A 20,000-nucleotide genomic window follows, 5' to 3' on the forward strand; every position below is an offset into this window, starting at 1 on the left:
TACTGTTACCACTACTACCTTAACTCTATTGTCTTGCAGGTGCCTAACATGCCTGAAGATAGTTAGTCCCTCTGTTGTGCACATGATGTTGTGTGATGTTGTAGAGACATGTAGCCTCCACTACTGTTCCCACCTGGACACCAGGTAGTCCACCTGTAGCCGCAGCACCTTCTCCTGTTACCACTACTACCTTAACTCTATTGTCTTGCAGGTGCCTAACATGCCTGAAGATAGTTAGTCCCTCTGTTGTGCACATGATGTTGTAGAGACATGTAGCCTCCACTACTGTTCTCACCTGGCCACCAGGTAGTCTACCTGAAGCTGCAGCACCTTCTCCTGTTACCACCTGTACCTTTACTCTATTGTCTTGCAGGTGCCTAACATGCCTGAAGATAGTTAGTCCCTCTGTTGTGCACATGATGTTGTAGAGGCGTGGAGCCTCCACTGCTGTACCCACCTGGACACCAGGTAGTCCACCTGTAGCTGCAGCACCTTCTACTGTTACCACTACGACCTTTACTCTATTGTCTTGCAGGTGCCTAACATTAGATGCATGATGTTGTGTGATGTTGTAGAGGTGTGGAGCCTCCACTGCCGTACCCACCTGGACACCAGGTAGTCCACCTGTAGCTGCAGCACCTTCTACTGTTACCACTACTACCTTAACTCTATTGTGTGATGTTGTAGAGGTGTGGAGCCTCCACTGCCGTACCCACCTGGACACCAGGTAGTCCACCTGTAGCTGCAGCACCTTCTACTGCTACCACTACGACCTTTACTCTATTGTGTGATGTTGTAGAGGTGTGGAGCCTCCACTGCCGTACTCACCTGGACACCAGGTAGTCCACCTGTAGCTGCAGCACCTTCTACTGTTAACACTACTACCTTTACTCTATTGTGTGATGTTGTAGAGACATGGAGCCTCCACTGCCGTACCCACCTGGACACCAGGTAGTCCACCTGTAGCTGCAGCACCTTCTACTGCTACCACTTGTACCTTTACTCTATTGTCTTGCAGGTGCCTAACACAAGATGCATGATGTTGTGTGATGTTGTAGAGACATGGAGCCTCCACTGCCGTACCCACCTGGACACCAGGTAGTCCACCTGTAGCTGCAGCACCTTCTGCAGGATGGCGGCGTCTCGGATGAGGTAGCGGAGGGCGCGCAGGCCGGCAGCTCGCACCTCCTTGGCCTCGTTCAGCAGGGCCAGCCGCAAGCTGGAGGGGACATGCAGACACTCACAGTAGAGGACATGGCATGGTGGCAACACACACACACACACACACACACACACACACACACACACATGCACATACTCTACACGCGCGCAAACACACATGCACACACAGTCATAGACACGCGCAAACACACACACACACACCCCCGCACGCGCTGCACATACACACGTGTGCACATACACACACACATGCTTGCAGAAACGCGCACGCACGCACACGAAGACATGCACACACACACACACACACACACACACACACACACACACACACACACACACACACACAGACATGCAGAAACACACACATGCATACACACACACTCTTCTGTTTTGTAAATCTTCTAATCCCAAACACTATCCAATGAACTACAAAGAAAGTTCAAAGCATTTCTCAGACAAGAGATTTCTCTGTCTGATGTTCACACTCTCACACACAACAAAAGCTAAGCATAGTGGAGCAGAGTGGAGAGGAGAGGAGAGGAGAGGCGAGGAGAGGAGAGGGGAAGAGAAGAGAAGAGAAGAGAAGAGAAGAGAAGAGAAGAGAAGAGAAGAGAGGAGAATAGAAGAGAAGAGAGTAATTCACACATTAGCTCACCAGATGATAATTTCTTCATAAGTGAAGCCAAACTTGTCTTCACAGTGGCCTACATTGCAGAGGAGCTGAGAAAAGACAACAACAATACAGTCAACATCATTGGAACGTATTTCAGTTGACACATCATGGTGACTTCAAGTTGACAGACCAGGTGCCACCCTCTTCACAATCCAAACAGAACAGAATCACTCATAGAATGATTTAAAAGATTACACTGGACAGGCTTGAACTGGGAATTCATTGTGTTTAGTCATTGTCATTTCTTTCTAAAATACATAATACCCTCGCCTCCAAAAGAGTTGTCGCCTACCCATCTGTTTGGAATAACAGCTAATAACCTGACTTTCAATTAATCACTTGGCTTCAGAAGTCACTCATATGAAAGCTACAACCCTCTCGAATGAAAATGTATGTACAAAAATAAATTTCATGCACCAAAGAAAGATTGACCCTTTAATGAACACAGACAGGGCAGATTTTGACAAGACAAAAGTTTTGTCGCCTATCGAACATAATGTGAAAATGAGCAGATAACTCACTTCAAAACACTTCAAATACGCAGATCGGGTGTCATACTTAATCACTGATTCACTCACACCTCTCCAGAAAATCAACTTTGGCCTTAGGTGTATGTTTAGGGTCATTGTAATCATGGAAAGCAACACAATGACAATCAATGGAGTTCAATGAAAGATGGTGACATATTTGCTATTCGTAGAGCAATACATTTTTAACTTCATGATGTAATCAATGATAAAAGCCCTCACACACCAGCAGCATGCATGCAGCTCCACATAAGAGCTGTATCCCTCCCATGTTTGACTTTAGGCACCATGTATTTTTTCCAAATTCTTCACCTTTAACACCAAAGAAGTCTCTCCCACTGTCCTGTCTCAAAAAAGCCAGCCAAGAGTATTTCAGGCCTAATTCTGACAAAAATGAAGGCTAATGGGACTCATACTCTGAAGTCAAGATCCCAAGATCAACCATTTTAGAACTGATAGCATCAAAACTATATGGTGTTGGAGATGAAGAATATGAAAAAAGAGAAATGGTGCATAAAGTGAAACATGGTACAGATGCAGCTCTTATGAGGAGCTGCATGCATGCTGCAGGTGTTTGAGGGCTTTTATAATTGATTAAATCATGAAGTTAAACATGTACTGCTCTACGAATAGCGAATATGTCACCATCTCTCATTGAACTCCATTGATTTTCATTGTGTTGCTTTCCATGATTACAATGACCCTAAACATACACCTAAGGCCAAAGTCGATTTTCTGGAGAGGTGAGAGTGATTCAGTGATTAAGTATGACACCCGATCTGCGTATTTGAAGTGTTTTGAAGTGACTTATCTGCTCATTTTCACATTATGTTTGATAGGCGACAAAACTTTTGTCTTGTGAAAATCTGCCCTGTCTGTGTTCAATAAAGGGTCAATCTTTCTTTGGTGCATGAAATTTATTTTTGTACATACATTTTCATTCGGGAGGGTTGTAGCTTTCATATGAGTGACTTCTGAAGCCAAGTGATTAATTGAAAGTCAGGTTATTAGCTGTTATTCCAAACAGAAGGATAGGCGACAACTGTTTTGGAGGCGAGTGTAGTGTGTGCAAGTGTTGTTTGTGCACATGCGTAAAAATGTGCATGCATTGCCATTGATGTCTGTGTTTTGTAAATGTGTGACCGTGTAAGGTTTTGTTTTAGCAGCAACCATTATTTTGTACACAAGATATCAACATGCTCACTGTTCCAACTGTGCCAGACCAATAAAGGCACACGTGGCATCAGACACATGTGAGGATGCAAGATAGTTGCATATCTGTGCTGCTAGCCAACAGAGATGTGGACTTCTGACTTGTGACTTGAGTCACAAATGACTCGACTTGAGACTTACCAATATTAGGAATGACTTGTGACTGGACTCGACTTGTACGCTATTGACTCGAGACTTGACTTGACTTGACAGTTTTAGCTTGCAATGACTTGCAATATCATTCCAAGTCTGAATATCATTTTTTTGCTTTTGTGTGAAAAATAATGCATGAAAGAAAGAAAAACTAAACAATTTACCCTTAAACAGTAGTCAAGTCAAGTCAAGTCAAGTTTTATTGTCAATTTCTTTACATGCACTGGTCATACAAAGAATTTGAAATTGCGTTTCTTGCTCTCCCATGCAGACATAGACTAATCTAGGTAAGGACATAGACAGTATAGACATAGACAGTACTCATACATGGACATAAGACAGTATGGACATAGACATTGCTCATACAGACATTTAAAGTGCAAGACTGGACAACAGAAGACTTGTAGAGAACATACATTAAGAGGAGGTATTTTGTTGTGCTTTTTCTAAAAGTCCTTTATAGCGTTCTGACATAGTAATAGTAGCATTTGAAGAAAATAAATAATTAAAAAAGGTTTATTAAATACACCAGCAGCAGTATGTGTGTGTGTGTGTGTTTGTATGTGTTTTGTGTGCGTGTGAGTACCACTAGGCCTACTATTTTTCTTTAGAACCCCTTACGAAAATTGTCGATGGTTTTTCTGTAGTAACCATGGTTTTACTGTAGTAACCATGGTCTCTCTAAAGCCTGGCTCAAACTACACGACTATCGCACCGATTCTCGGCTGAAAACCCCCCTTACGACAATCGCTGGAACGTTACCCCCCAGGACCATCGCAAGCGATTGTCGGGAAAGATTTCCTCGTCGTGAGCGACGTTCTAATATAGAACTTTGGCAGCTCAAAGAGTCGCCGATCGCAAATCGTAGAAATCAAACAGTGTTTGATATTTGCGACTGGAAATAGAATGTCGGGCATTGTCTCGGTGGCTGCGAGCAGCGACAAGATTGACAGTTGCGATTCTCTTCTAGTGTGCGGTGCACCCCGACACAATCGCTAGTCGTGTAGTTTGAGCCTGGCTTAAGTACTCCGAACCATCCATAGTATCACTATGGCTTATCCATGTTTTTTTGGGGGGACCATGAAAACCGTGGTCCCTGACTAACTATGGATCATGATTATTCATGGTTTTCATGTTTTTTTCAGCATGGTTTGTGTCTATGGTTTAACCATAGTCACAAGCCATGCTCAAAAAACCATGGTTAATTGTGGGTTGCATGGTCACCCAAAAAAAACCATGAAAACTTGTTTGCAGCTGTGGTGTAATAGTAAGGGAGTTGGACTGAAGATCAGAGTTACAGGTTTGAATCCATAGAGGTAGAATATAACACTAGAGAGGACACAGCAATTTGCGACAGCACTGGGAAATGGCAGCTGGAGCTTCCTAACTTCCGTAGGTAGTGTAGGTACCTTCGGGCAATGCAAGTCAATGGAGAACACGCCCACCCCTGTCAAAAAAATGACTAAAACTGTGTGAATATGAAGTAACACATTAATCAAACACCAGATTTGAAATGGCAGGCTAAATATCTACTAAAATCATATGAGTCGATAAAATACATTTAAAAATCAAATAATATCTTTTATGAACATAGTTAGAAACACACTTCAACTATTGTCCGTGTATAGTGTGTTGGTGGACATTTTCACATGATTAAGCCATTTTTGACAGAGGTGAGCCTCGTTCTCCGTTAATTTCCAGTTCTCTGATCTACCTACAGATAATGGCCGCTACAGATTGCCGTAAAAAGGGGGGCGGGGTTCTCTCTAGTGTTATTTTCTACCTCTATGTTTGAATCCCACCCTTAGGCCCACCTCTCCCTACACCTCCATCCATGACTGAAGTGCCCTTGAGCAAGGCACCTAACCCCACATTACTTCTGCATGCATGCTGCTGGTGTGTGAGGGCTTTTATCATTGATTACATCATGAAGTTAAAAATGTATTGCTCTACGAATAGCAAATATGTCACCATCTCTCATTGAACTCCATTGATTGTCATTGTGTTGCTTTCCATGATTACAATGACCCTAAACATACACCTAAGGCCAAAGTCGATTTTCTGGAGAGGTGACAGTGATTCAGTGATTAAGTATGACACCCGATCTGCGTATTTGAAGTGTTTTGAAGTGACTTATCTGCTCATTTTCACATTATGTTTGATAGGCGACAAAACTTTTGTCTTGTGAAAATCTGCCCTGTCTGTGTTCAATAAAGGGTCAATCTTTCTTTGGTGCATGAAATTTATTTTTGTACATACATTTTCATTCGGGAGGGTTGTAGCTTTCATATGAGTGACTTCTGAAGCCAAGTGATTAATTGAAAGTCAGGTTATTAGCTGTTATTCCAAACAGATGGATAGGCGACAACTGTTTTGGAGGCGAGTGTAGTGTGTGCAAGTGTTTGTGCACATGCGTAAAAATGTGTATGCATTGCCATTGATGTCTGTGTTTTGTAAATGTGTGACCGTGTAAAGTTTTGTTTTAGCAGCAACCATTATTTTGTACACAAGATATCAACATGCTCACTGTTCCAACTGTGCCAGACCAATGAAGGCACACGTGGCATCAGACACATGTGAGGATGCAAGATAGTTGCATATCTGTGCTGCTAGCCAACAGAGATGTGGACTTCTGACTTGTGACTTGGACTGACTTGTGACTTGAGTCACAAATGACTCGACTTGAGACTTACCAATATTAGGAATGACTTGTGACTGGACTCAACTTGTACGCTATTGACTCGAGACTTGACTTGACTTGACAGTTTTAGCTTGCAATGACTTGCAATATCATTCCAAGTCTGAATATCATTTTTTTGCTTTTGTGTGAAAAATAATGCATGAAAGAAAGAAAAACTAAACGATTTACCCTTAAACAGTAGTCAAGTCAAGTCAAGTCAAGTCAAGTTTTATTGTCAATTTCTTTACATGCACTGGTCATACAAAGAATTTGAAATTGCGTTTCTTGCTCTCCCATGCAGACATAGACTAATCTAGGTAAGGACATAGACAGTATAGACATAGACAGTACTCATACATGGACATAAGACAGTATGGACATAGACATTGCTCATACAGACATTTAAAGTGCAAGACTGGACAACAGAAGACTTGTAGAGAACATACATTAAGAGGAGGTATTTTGTTGTGCTTTTTCTAAAAGTCCTTTATAGCGTTCTGACATAGTAATAGTAGCATTTGAAGAAAATAAATAATTAAAAAAGGTTTATTAAATACACCAGCAGCAGTATGTGTGTGTGTGTGTGTTTGTATGTGTTTTGTGTGCATGTGAGTACCACTAGGCCTACTATTTTTCTTTAGAACACCTTACGAAAATTGTCGATGGTTTTTCTGTAGTAACCATGGTTTTACTGTAGTAACCATGGTCTCTCTAAAGCCTGGCTCAAACTACACGACTATCGCACCGATTCTCGGCTGAAAACCCCCCTTACGACAATCGCTGGAACGTTACCCCCCAGGACCATCGCAAGCGATTGTCGGGAAAGATTTCCTCGTCGTGAGCGACGTTCTAATATAGAACTTTGGCAGCTCAAAGAGTCGCCGATCGCAAATCGTAGAAATCAAACAGTGTTTGATATTTGCGACTGGAAATAGAATGTCGGGCATTGTCTCGGTGGCTGCGAGCAGCGACAAGATTGACAGTTGCGATTCTCTTCTAGTGTGCGGTGCACCCCGACGCCAAAATCGGACACACAATCGCTAGTCGTGTAGTTTGAGCCTGGCTTAAGTACTCCGAACCATCCATAGTATCACTATGGCTTATCCATGTTTTCTTGGGGGGACCATGAAAACCGTGGTCCCTGACTAACTATGGATCATGATTATTCATGGTTTTCATGTTTTTTTCAGCATGGTTTGTGTCTATGGTTTAACCATAGTCACAAGCCATGCTCAAAAAACCATGGTTAATTGTGGGTTGCATGGTCACCCAAAAAAAACCCATGAAAACTTGTTTGCAGCCGTGGTGTAATAGTAAGGGAGTTGGACTGAAGATCAGAGTTACAGGTTTGAATCCATAGAGGTAGAATATAACACTAGAGAGGACACAGCAATTTGCGACAGCACTGGGAAATGGCAGCTGGAGCTTCCTAACTTCCGTAGGTAGTGTAGGTACCTTCGGGCAATGCAAGTCAATGGAGAACACGCCCACCCCTGTCAAAAAAATGACTAAAACTGTGTGAATATGAAGTAACACATTAATCAAACACCAGATTTGAAATGGCAGGCTAAATATCTACTAAAATCATATGAGTCGATAAAATACATTTAAAAATCAAATAATATCTTTTATGAACATAGTTAGAAACACACTTCAACTATTGTCCGTGTATAGTGTGTTGGTGGACATTTTCACATGATTAAGCCATTTTTGACAGAGGTGAGCCTCGTTCTCCGTTAATTTCCAGTTCTCTGATCTACCTACAGATAATGGCCGCTACAGATTGCCATAAAAAGGGGGGCGGGGTCCTCTCTAGTGTTATTTTCCACCTCTATGTTTAAATCCCACCCTTAGACCCACCTTTCCCTACACCTCCATCCATGACTGAAGTGCCCTTGAGCAAGGCACCTTACCCCACATTACTCCAAGGACTGTCACCAATATGTGCGTTGGATAAAAGAAGCGGCAACTAAGTGTAATTTATAGGGCTGGGACTCGATTAAAATTTTTAATCGAATTATCTATAGGCTTTGAAATTAATGGCATCTGTGGGCGTGTGCTTAAAGACTGTGCAGACCAGCTGGCGGGGGTCTTTACAAAGATCTTCAACCAGTCCCTCTCCCAGTGCACTGTACCATCCTGTCTTAAGTCCTCCACCATAGTCCCCTTGCCGAAAAAGACCAACATCACCTCCCTCAATGACTATAGGCCAGTAGCACTCACTCCTGTGGTCATGAAGTGCTTTGAGAAGCTGGTACGAAAGCACATCCTGTGCTTCATCCCCCCCACTTTTGACCCACACCAGTTTGCATACAGGGAAAATAGGGCCACTGAGGATGCAGTAGCCACAGCTCTCCATGCTGCATTGTACCATCTGGAGCAGCAGGGGAGTTATGCTCGTCTCCTTTTCATCGACTTCAGCTCTGCCTTTAATACCATCCTCCCTAGCAGACTGGTGGACAAACTATCAAGCATTGGCATACCACACTCCACCTGCCTTTGGATTAAAGACTTTTTAACAGGCCGCACCCAGCGAGTGCGCATAGGTCATAACACCTCCATGGACCTCAACCTCAGCACTGGCTCGCCGCAGGGATGTGTGTTAAGTCCTCTGCTGTACACACTGTACACCCACGACTGCTCCCCAGTCTACACTAATAACACCATAGTGAAATTTGCTGATGACAGCACAGTAGTTGGACTTATTTCAAATGGGGATGAGTCTGCCTACAGAGATGAAGTAGAGCGCTTGGTGGGGTGGTGCAGAGAGAACAACTTGCTCCTGAACACAGCCAAGACCAAGGAGCTGGTGGTGGATTTCAGGAGGAAGAGGACTGCCATCCAGCCACTTATGATTGAGGGGGTGTGTGTAGAGAGGGTGTCAGACTTCCGTTTCCTGGGAGTTCACATCAGCGAGGACCTGACCTGGGGTGTCAACACCACTGGGCTTGTGAAGAAGGCACAGCAAAGACTTTATTTCCTAAGAATACTTCTGCCAGAAGCTGCTTGTGTTCTTCTACGGCTGTTTAGTGGAGAGCATAATGACATATTGTCTTTGTCTGTGGTTCCCAGGCTGCACAGTGGCACAGAGGAAAGAGCTCCAGGGGGTCATAAAGGCTGCAGAGAACATTATTGGCTGCCCTCTTCCATCTTTGGAGGGCCTACACAGCACCCGCTGCCTAAAAAAGGCCAAGTGCATTCTGAGAGACACATCCCACCCAGGTCACAGTCTTTTTGAATTGCTGCCATCGGGCAGGAGATTCAGGTCCATTAAGACAAGGACAAACAGACTGAAAAACAGTTTCTATGCAGCGGCCATCACAGAACTGAATTTTGCATCAAAAGCATAGTTTTTATATACATACCATTCTTTTTATTCCATTTTTTAATTTTATTTTTATTCTTATTTTTTTATTTATTTTTGCTTCAACAAGGAATGCACAATTTCGTTGTGCTTGTCACAATGACAAATAAAAGATATTGTATTATTGTATATTGTATTGTATTGTAAACTAATTAATCGCATTTTAATCGCATTTAAATATCTGACTTGAGAACAGTGAACAATATTTTTTTTCACATGGATTTGGAATAATTACAATAAATAAGGTTAATCTAAATATTCATTTTTAAAAGAAGAGAGAACTCTTCTCAATTTCAGCAGGCTGTTCACCATCAGGCGTAATCCTTCCCTCCACTGGTCTAATCCAGAACTAGCTACATTATACTGTGATACATTTTTTTAATCACATTAATTAATTAATTGAATCGCGTGGCTAATTAATCGAAATTAACGTGTTAATGTCCCAGCCCTAGTACTTTGCACTTTGGTGCCAAACGTAACTGGTGCGGGCACCGACACCGGCTCCGTTCTGGTCGGCCTGAAAGTTTGGCTTGCCTGGCTATATCTGTGCACCATTGTGATCATTGGTCAATGGTGGTGTTTTTGTTCATGGTGTTCTTGATACAATTGGCAAAAACAAAGTCAGACAAACATCAGTTCTGCTGGCAAACAACAGAGCGCTTTCCCCTCAACCATGTTGACCATGTGTGATGCAGGGAGGGATGGCTCATGCAGTCTGATCAGTAAGCCCCATGGCACATAACGGACACTCTCTCTCCCTCTCTCTCACACACGCACGCACGCACGCACGCACACACACACACACGTGCCTTAACCTTGATTTCAACCAGGATATGCACTAGGTGTTCTCAATGACACAATATGCTATATTTTGGCATCTCGGCCGAAGGCCTATACACCCAACACACATGGTTAATAAAAAAGCATTATAGACCTGCACATACAGTTGGATTACACTGCAGATTCAGCCTAGACAAAGTTGAACCAAGGGCGACATATCAAAAACAGAAGGTTTATAATATAAAAGGCACCAATACAGCTGCCCACTCCTAGCCTATAGCACCTATTGTAGAGTTGTATTGCTGTTTTCCCCTGCTGCGCATTCAGCCTACTAACCAGCATTGAATCACAGCTCTCTCTCCTGCCCGTGCATATAACCAAAACATGCCGTTTATAGCCGTTACGCAGCCTCTAATTCTAAATGGAGCCGCGGCCAACCCCGGTGGCTACAATACCATAATCCTTATGGTGGGCGGGCGGCATGAACAGTTAGCAGCAGCGGCTGCACTACACTGCACTACACTACACCACACTACACAACAGCATGCTGTACACAATTCCCTGCCTCCCTCTGAGAACAAACACAAGCCTTGTAATTGAGGCGAGCTACAGCTATAATTCTGCCTGAGTACAGACTTTCATCGCTTTGAACTGCATTCAGTGAAACAATTTCCGGCTCTTGTTATGCGGCTAACATCCGACATAAAACCCTCAGTTGCGTGCTACATACAGTACTTATACAATCTGTTCCTGATCCATATTCAATTTTAACCCCTTTCTATGTATTTAGTATTTTAAATACATTTATGTGCTTGCATTCGCATAACATTTAGCACTTGATCAACAACGTCTCCTAATTCTGACAACCAACATATTGGTACAGCAATACTGGTAACAAGGTTATGTAAACTTTCAAAGTGGCTGTTTTCATGCAGTGGTGCAGAAGCTTCAAACGATTTTAATATAGTACTGGTGTATGGGCCCTGCCGTGGCTGAACTGTAGGGCACTGGGTTACTACGCCGGCGGCCCGGGTTCGATTCCGGCTCGGGTCATTTGCTGATCCTCCCCCCGTCTCTCTCCCACTCACTTCCTGTCGCCTCTCATACTGTCCTATCAAACTAAAAAGGCAAAAAATGCCCCTGAAAAAAAGATATATATACAGTATATACTGGTGTATGAATCCCAGCCTTCAGCACAGCAACACTGCCACAGTACAGTATCAACCTCCGCCTGCTGTGTTTATAAGTACCTGTCCTCCATGCAGTAGCAGCATGAGACAGCAAGGGGCCACTGGACCCACTTAGCTCTGCCTCTGTGGCTGTCCAATGCACTCAAGTCATCAGTCATCTTTATCCTCTCCTTGACGCAACGCTTCTCTCCTCCATCCTCTTATCTTATCTCCTCTTCCCTCTTTTCTTTTCTTCCTTCTTCTCCTCCTCTCATCTCCCCTTTTCCTTCTCTTCTCTTCTCTTCTCTTCTCTTCTCTTCTCTTCTCTTCTCCTCTTTTCTCTTCTCTTCTCTTCTCTGCTCTTCTCTTCTCTGCTCTTCTCTTCTCTTTTCTTTTCTTCTCTTCTCTTCTCTTCTCTTCTCTTCTCTGCTCTTCTCTTCACCCCCCCCTCCCTCCTCATTCCACCACCAGCTCTGCAACTCTGAGTTCTGCAGTAGGGCAGCCCGATGACCCCCATGCCAGGGCCTTGGTGCTCGGTGCCTCCTCAGTCCCCACCTGCCTTCTGCTGAGGGCCTGGTCTTTGCTAATGGAGGGGTAATAGAGGAACACCTCCACTACTTAGACAGGGTTAGGGGCCTTGGCTGACACAGCAATGCTCAAGTTAGTCTTAGTCTCTCTCTCTCTCTCTCTCTCTCTCTCTCTCTCTCTCTCTCTCTCTCTCTCTCTCTATCTCCTTTTTGTAGTTATACATTTCTGTTGGTGCAGAAAGTTCTGGATCTGAACGGTGAGAAGAAACTGATTTTTTTCTATTCATGATTCATGGCAGGTGAGAAGATTTTCTTCCCTCACCGATATAGCTGTGTAGAAGTGCTTACTTTGAAGCAGGGCTTTGAACCGTTATTTTTTTCCAAACGGTTCGGTTCGAACAGAAACGGAATTATAACGTTTCTGGTTATGAGTTCCACCAATAAATTGAAGTTCCCGAACCGGTTAGAACAAAAAAAAATGTTCCCGGAACGGTTAATTTCGTTCCTGTCAGCTGATTACTCCCCATTGGCCTAACTGACGTTAATTAACCAAGAAAGACGGAAATGCAAATGAGTCAGCCTACATTCTAAACTGTTTATTCAAGCTGATGAAAAAAATAGGCTATCCTCCAGAATTTTGTCATTCAGGGACGACCTAAGTGGAGAAGCGGAGAATAAACCTCAAAGATGAAAATGTGCCCGCCACGCTGACTTGGGTCACAGGGAGCACTATGTCGGACATTGTGAGTCTGTGTATGTTTGAAGTGGCCATGGATGACCAATAACGAAGAACATTCTCATTGAGCTTTAAACGTGCTTCTCTGCAATGTCTAACAATGATGCAATGGAAACTCTGCCCTTTTGCATGACAGTGGTTTCTCTTATTTAAGATGCGGAGTGGAGACTTTCTAATCCACAGCTCTCTCTCCATTCAGTCAGCGAATGTCTGATGTCACACAGGACGTGAACCTCAGCCGTCATGGTAACGTGCGCAGGAAAATAATTACTTTTTTTTAGTTTGAGGAACGGTATTAACCCATATTTTATTACATTGCTATTACAATATAACCACTGAGGCAAAGATGAGAGCAAAGTTGTATACGAGTTGTAACCAAGTAGAACTACTTAAGTAACTTACTAACTCTACTTAACACTAAAATGCAGCATCTGTACTTAGTAGTAGTATTTTTTTCCCTCTTACTTCCACTTTAACTTCACTACATATTTACAATTAATTAAGTACTTTCTTAGTACATTCATTATGTATTGAAATAAGTAGTTTATGAAAAGTAAAGCCTGAGTAGGTTAACCTGGAGGCATCTGGGCTATTTTACTATTAAATTGACCATTAGGCTTAACTTACACAGCAGGGGAATTTGTGCTTGTACTTTTACTTTCAGTACTTGAGAAGTCTTTTTAAAACATGTCTACTAAAGTGCAATACATTTTGAATGGTATTGTACTTCTACTCAAGTCAATTTTTTCATTTAGTGCTTGTACTTCTACTCCACTCTTCCAGTCCAGTAGGCAACTTTATACATCATTGGATAAGAGTACTTCAATTCTAACTCAATAACTCGAGGATAAGGAGAGAGCAAGGAAAAGATCCAGTCTGTTGGGGAGAGAGAGAGAAAGAGAGAGAGAAAGAGAGAGAGAGAGAGAGAGAGAGAGAGAGAGAGAGAGAGAGAGAGAGAGAGAGAGAGAGAGAGAGAGATACAGTTGACAGAGGGTGAAACATGGAGACGGAGAGAGAGAAAGAGTGAAAGAGAGAGAGAAAGCAAAACAGGGAGGTGGAGAGAGAGATTACATGTACTAAAAGCACAAGGGAAGGACAGAGATATGGGAGATACAGAGAGGAAGCCAAACACTATCTCAAATGACTGGCCACACCACACCACACCACACCATGCCCCAACACCAACAACTCCCTTTGATGTCCGAACAGACCAGACAGACCAGCGCCCGCGCGCCAGTCAAGATTATCGCATGCCGGCACTTGCAGGTCTTCGGGGGCCCATAATGCATCTGTTGTGTTTACCCAGCATCCTCTTGGCCAGGGAGAGGGTAAATTGGGGGAGGAGGGATGGAGTGTGAGGGGTGGTGGTGAGTGTGTGTGTGTGGTGGGGGGGGGGGGGGGGGGGGGGGGGGGGGGGGGGGGGGGGGGGGGGGGGGGGGGGGGGGGGGTTCACGTTAGTCCAGTGTGTGCGTCCTGGGGTGTGGCACGTTACAGTAGCCAGGGAGAGCGTAGATTGTGGGAGGAGGGATGGAGTGAGAGGGGTGGTGGTGGTGGTGCTGTGTGTGTGGGTGGGGGGGAGGTGGGGGTGTGTCACGTTAGTCCAGCGTGCGTCCTGGGGCGTGGCACGTTACAGTAGCAGCAGACTGGGCATGTGCACTGCGGCGCTCACAAGTGCTGAAGTCAGCCCTGGCAACCAGATGGGGGCATTAATCCTCCCTCTCTCTCTCTCTCTCTCTCTCTCTCTCTCTCTCTCTCCCTCTCTCTATGTCTCTCTCTCTCTCTCTCTCTTATTCTCTCTCTCTCGCTCTCTCTCTGTTTGTCTGTCTCTCTCTCTCTCTCTCTCTCGTTCTGTCTGTCTGTCTGTCTGTCTGTCTGTCTGTCTGTCTGTCTCTCTCTCTCTCTCTCTCTCTCTCTCTCTCTCACACACACACACACACACACACACACACACACACACACACACACACACACACACACACACACACACACACACACACACTCATAGACGCATCAGTGAAATATTGTAACTGAGAGGAGAGCAGAGGAGGGGGGGGGCATTATTACATAAATCACTGGATGCAGGCAGGGGCATGGGGGCGGTGTGTGTGTGTGTGGGGGGGGCAGTGGACAGGGGCGTGGGTGATATTTTGGTGCAGTGCTCACACTCACACTCACACTGTGCCAAGCACACACGCACTCTCCTGAGGTCTGCTCCCAAAATGGCCTGGTTTCTGGCCTTTCAGGCTCTCTATCAACACACACACACACACACACACACACACACACACACACACACACACACACACACACACACACACACGCGCACACGCACACACGCACACACACACACACACACACACACACACACGTACGTACAGGCAAAGACAGTCATTCTTAGACACACACACAATCACAGAGCACGCACACTGTGACGCACACACACACACAAACGTACGCAGGCTGACGCAAGTGCCTGCATGCCCCCAGTGAGATATGGACTCCCCTGATATTACAAAAAGAAAATCATAAATTAGGGCGCCTGTTTTCGCAGCCAGAGACTGCCTCCCGGCTGCTCCTTCACACGGTACACGGTGGTGGTGGTGGGGAAAAAAGCAAAGAGAAATGGGTCTGTTTATTTGGGCTGCCTGGCGTACACAAGGCGCTCTTATTGCTGTCACCTCACATGAACCCTGTCTTCCGGGAGAGGGAGAATGAGAGAGAGGGAGAGAGAGAGAGACAGAGAGACACAGAAAGAAGGAGGGAGAGAGATAAGGGAGGGAAGGAGAGAGAGAAAAACAGACAGAAGTAGGGAGACAGACAGAGAGCGAGAGAGAGAGAGAACGCGAGAGAGAGACAAAGAGAAGGAGGGACAGAGACAGAGAGAGAATGAAGAAGACAGAGATAGAGACATAGAGAGAAAGACAAAGAGAGAGAGAGAGAGAGAGAGAGAGAGAGAGAGAGAGAGAGAGAGAGAGAGAGAGAGAGAGAGAGAGAGAGAGAGAGAGAGAGAGAGAGAGAGAGAAGGAGTGTGTATGGGGAGGGGTGCTCTTGTGCTGATGCTTGTGCTGCTGCAGTCGTGCCGTGTGCCAAACCTTGATGAAGTTGTTGAGGTGGCCCAGTTTGCGCATGTTGGAGACACCCTGCTGCTTCGCCACATTCTGCAGAATCTCGCGCAGGTTGTCGGCCGGATCTGGGAGAAGATAGGGAGGAAAAGAAGGAAGAAAAGGAGAGTAGAGAGAGGAGAGATTACCAATCACCAGCTTTCCAACAGATCATTACCTAGTATTGTGTGGCACTACAGGCAAAAAGTCAGACCACCAGTGCAAGTGTTATGTGTATACCCCCACTCATGTGTGTGCGGCTGTTGATCAATGTGCGGTGCAATATTATATATTTTTGGATTGTTAAATCATGGTTTGACTATGCTTTAACAATAAAATTACCCATGGTTTTACTCTGGAATCTACCGGTAACCATGGTTTTAACACGGTTTGTAACTATTCATTAAATTACACTTTTTTTGTCCAACACACATTGCTGTGTTCAAGAGAAGAGAATGGATGAGTGCATCTGTGGGGTAGTGTGAAAATATTCAGGTGCTCATCGGTTTCCAAAGTTGCAAACTTGTAGAGAGAGAGGGTCCGAGGCACTCTGAAGTCAATATTAAAAGTCCTTTATTTAATACATGGACACCATAAAGCCGACGCGTTTCGGTCGCGTACCGACCTTCTTCAGGGCTAATTGATCTATTAGCCCTGAAGAAGGTCGGTACGCGACCGAAACGCGTCGGCTTTATGGTGTCCATGTATTAAATAAAGGACTTTTAATATTGACTTCAGAGTGCCTCGGACCCTCTCTCTCTACACATTGCTGTGTGTCAGTCCTTGGATCAATGTGGGGTTAGGTGCCTTGCTCAAGGGCACTTCAGCCATGGATGGAGGTGTAGGGAGAGGTAAGGGGGGATTCGAACCTGCAACCCTGTGATCATCAGTCCAACTCCCTAACCATTACACCACGGCTGCGAACAACTTTTGTTGTTGTTTTGGATAACCATGAAGCCCACAATTCACCATGTTTTTTGAGCATGGTTTCTGACTGACTATGGTTAAACCATAGTCACAAACCATGCTGAAAAAAATATGAAAACTATGAATAACCATGATCTAGGGGTGGGCGGTAACCGCGGTATAATATCGTGTGCGGTATTTTTTCATCAATGATAGAGATTTTGTCTCATACCGTCTACCGCAATAGCGCATTGCGTCCTGTAGATGTAGAGTTGTAGTTATAGATTAAAAGTTTAAAAATATGTTTTCAAATGATTTGAATGACAAGAATTCCCACATAGAAGATAAAACAATGTCTGACCAGTCATTTCCAAAAAATAAAATGCATTGGTCATTTTGCCACAAAACGCTTAATTTTAACATTTTATACACAAATGTACAATACCGTGATATATACCGTGATATATACCGTGGCTAAAATTATACCGAGGTATACATTTTTGGCCATACCGCCCACCCCTACCATGATCCATGGTTAGTCAGGAACCATGGTTAAAGCCGTAGTAATATAATGGTTTGTTCAGAGTACTAACCATGACATACCATGGTAAAACCATGGTTACTACAGTAAAGCCATGGTCGATTTTCGGATACCCTGGTCTTACCATATCCTCGCACAGACATTTTAGGGGGCAGGTGCTCGAGGTGGTGTGGAGGACATGGCTGTATAGATGCGTTATTACCGCTGCCAAGGAGGTTATGTGTCGCGTTGATTTGTCTGTTTGTCTGTCTGTCAATCATGTTAACACGGACCACAGCATATTGTGACAGCAATGAGAAAAAAAGAGCTGTCAAAAAAGGCAATTTTGTCCAGTTGGGCAAAGGGGCAGGTGCTTTAGTAACACTTTGTCCCCATTTGTACACCCCTAACTGTATGTTACACTACTAATTCCATTGGAAATAAATGACTGTTCAGGTCTCCTTTCATCTATGTGTGAATTATTGGCATTCAAATATCCGAACATACATTTTAAATCTAGGCTATATAAAATACAATATTATGCCCTATACGAAAATGTCAATTTCCCAAAATGTGGCAAAATGGATATAATTTTGCAACAAAGCTCTTCAAATAGCACAAAGGCTTCCTGCTCTACCGTGAGCATGAAAACAGAGAGAGTAGATAATCTGAAAGATGAAAATGTGGCGTACACTTCACATTGGTGGATGATAAAGAAATCATGATGAAACTAGTATCTCACTCACTCAGGGTTTCCCCAGTAGCCTACATTAGTTAAGACAGTGAGTCACCTTGACAATCATCAACTTTACATCCAACCTTAACTGGGTAACCTGAAAAGATGATTAGTTTGTATTGCATTTGTGAATCCTACAAATCATTGCATATTCTAAAGTTCCTTTACAAACATTGGCCAGTATACCAGTATAAGCTACTTAGACTTCATTTGGGGGTTTTCGTATACTTCATGAAACTACACAACATGGTATTTCCCTGAGTCCCTGATACCGATTAACCTCCACATCCACCTTGACTAACAGAATGTTCTGCGGGAAACACTGACGCTGTCACCGTGACCGCAACTCTCTGCTGTGACAAGAGTAAGACCACCACGGCCATGACAGCAGCTCTTTCAGGCCATGCCAGGGCAGGGGACCAGAGGGACACTAGCGCTTCTACTAACAACACAAGCCAGGACGAGCGGAAACGGAAGCTCTTTGTAATGGAAGCTAGAGCATTAAATGAGACCAGACAACGGATCACGAGACAACACACAAGCTCACTCCCACGGGCGCACGCGCACACTCACGCGCGCACTCACTGACGCACTCACGCGCGCACTGACGCACGCACACACATGCACACAGGCTCCACTGGGTCTATTTATGTTGCCATAATGGCTAGGTTGCACTCTTCTGATGCCGGAATGGGATAGAGAGAGAGAGAGAGAGAGGGAGAGAGAGAGAGAGAGAGAGAGAGAGAGAGAGAGAGAGAGAGAGGGAGAGAGAAAGAGAGAGAGAGAGAGGGGGAGAGGTAAAGCGAGAGGGAGAGAGAGAGAGTATGTGTGTGAGAGTGAGAGAGACTGACAGAAAGAAAGTGAGAAACAAAATAAGCAAGTCTAAGTCCTCCAAGGTACTGTATGCACACAATACACAACACCCTGGTATACACAGAGAGTGTGTTGTTGGATACCACATTGCAGATAATATCTATTGCTCCTCAGCATCAGGCACTGCACAGTAATACAGTAATGCATGGTAATTTAAGCAGTACCAAGACTTCATATCCGTCAACAAGCCTCTCAAAAATACGCTCAACTAAAATCTTGCCACCACAGGGGGTGCTGTGACGCTGGTGCACCCTACCAAATATTGGCAAACTGTCCATGCGGTCTCAGGTTCGAATCCGACCTGGGCCATTTCCCAAACCCTGGCCCATTTCTCTGCCCACAAATTCAACAAAACTGCGGGGGTGATATATAGCCCCCATCCTCAGTTCTGCCCTTGTTACATTTGACCTTTGAGATCTGACTTTGGGTTTTTTCCAGAGGGAAATGGGCTGCTGATGGACTTTACCCAGCATGAAGGTCAGACGGCGTTAGAGTCAGTGGACACACCAGGAATAGTTCAGCTGCCACATGTCATCTGTCAATCAGCATCATCACCATCATCAGGACAAACCTGGAACTCTGCTGTGTGATGACGCAGGCTCTGAAGGGCTTCCTATAACTTTCTTTTTTATATACAGTATATTAGGGGTGTGCAAAATAATCGTCATATCGATGCATCGCGATACTTACTCTCACGATACAATGCATCGATTCATGACAAGGTATCGTGATACTTATTTTCTCAATATACTGCATGGATTCATGACAATTGATTATTTGATAACAATAAAATTCGATTTGCCATGGGTTATTTTGTTCAGTAGAGAATAGGTAATATTTCTGTTGTGATGTAAGCTCTCTCCC

At 44.2% G+C, this 20,000-nt stretch overlaps 1 protein-coding gene across 1 annotated transcript in view; it reads right to left on the reverse strand.

Annotated features, from left to right (window-relative positions):
• Positions 1-20,000, reverse strand: part of LOC134458023 (rapamycin-insensitive companion of mTOR-like) — a 98,268-nt gene that overhangs the window by 65,005 nt on the left and 13,263 nt on the right. The window contains exons 3-5 of the mRNA XM_063210102.1: positions 16,093-16,190; positions 1,835-1,899; positions 1,088-1,219 (exon numbers count right to left, since the gene is read on the reverse strand). Of these exons, the coding sequence (XP_063066172.1) occupies positions 1,088-1,219; positions 1,835-1,899; positions 16,093-16,190 (295 nt within the window). The remainder of the gene's footprint in view (positions 1-1,087; positions 1,220-1,834; positions 1,900-16,092; positions 16,191-20,000) is intronic.

This window comes from Engraulis encrasicolus, chromosome 11 (assembly GCF_034702125.1).
Source record: "Engraulis encrasicolus isolate BLACKSEA-1 chromosome 11, IST_EnEncr_1.0, whole genome shotgun sequence".
NCBI classification, from domain to species: Eukaryota; Metazoa; Chordata; class Actinopteri; order Clupeiformes; family Engraulidae; genus Engraulis; species Engraulis encrasicolus.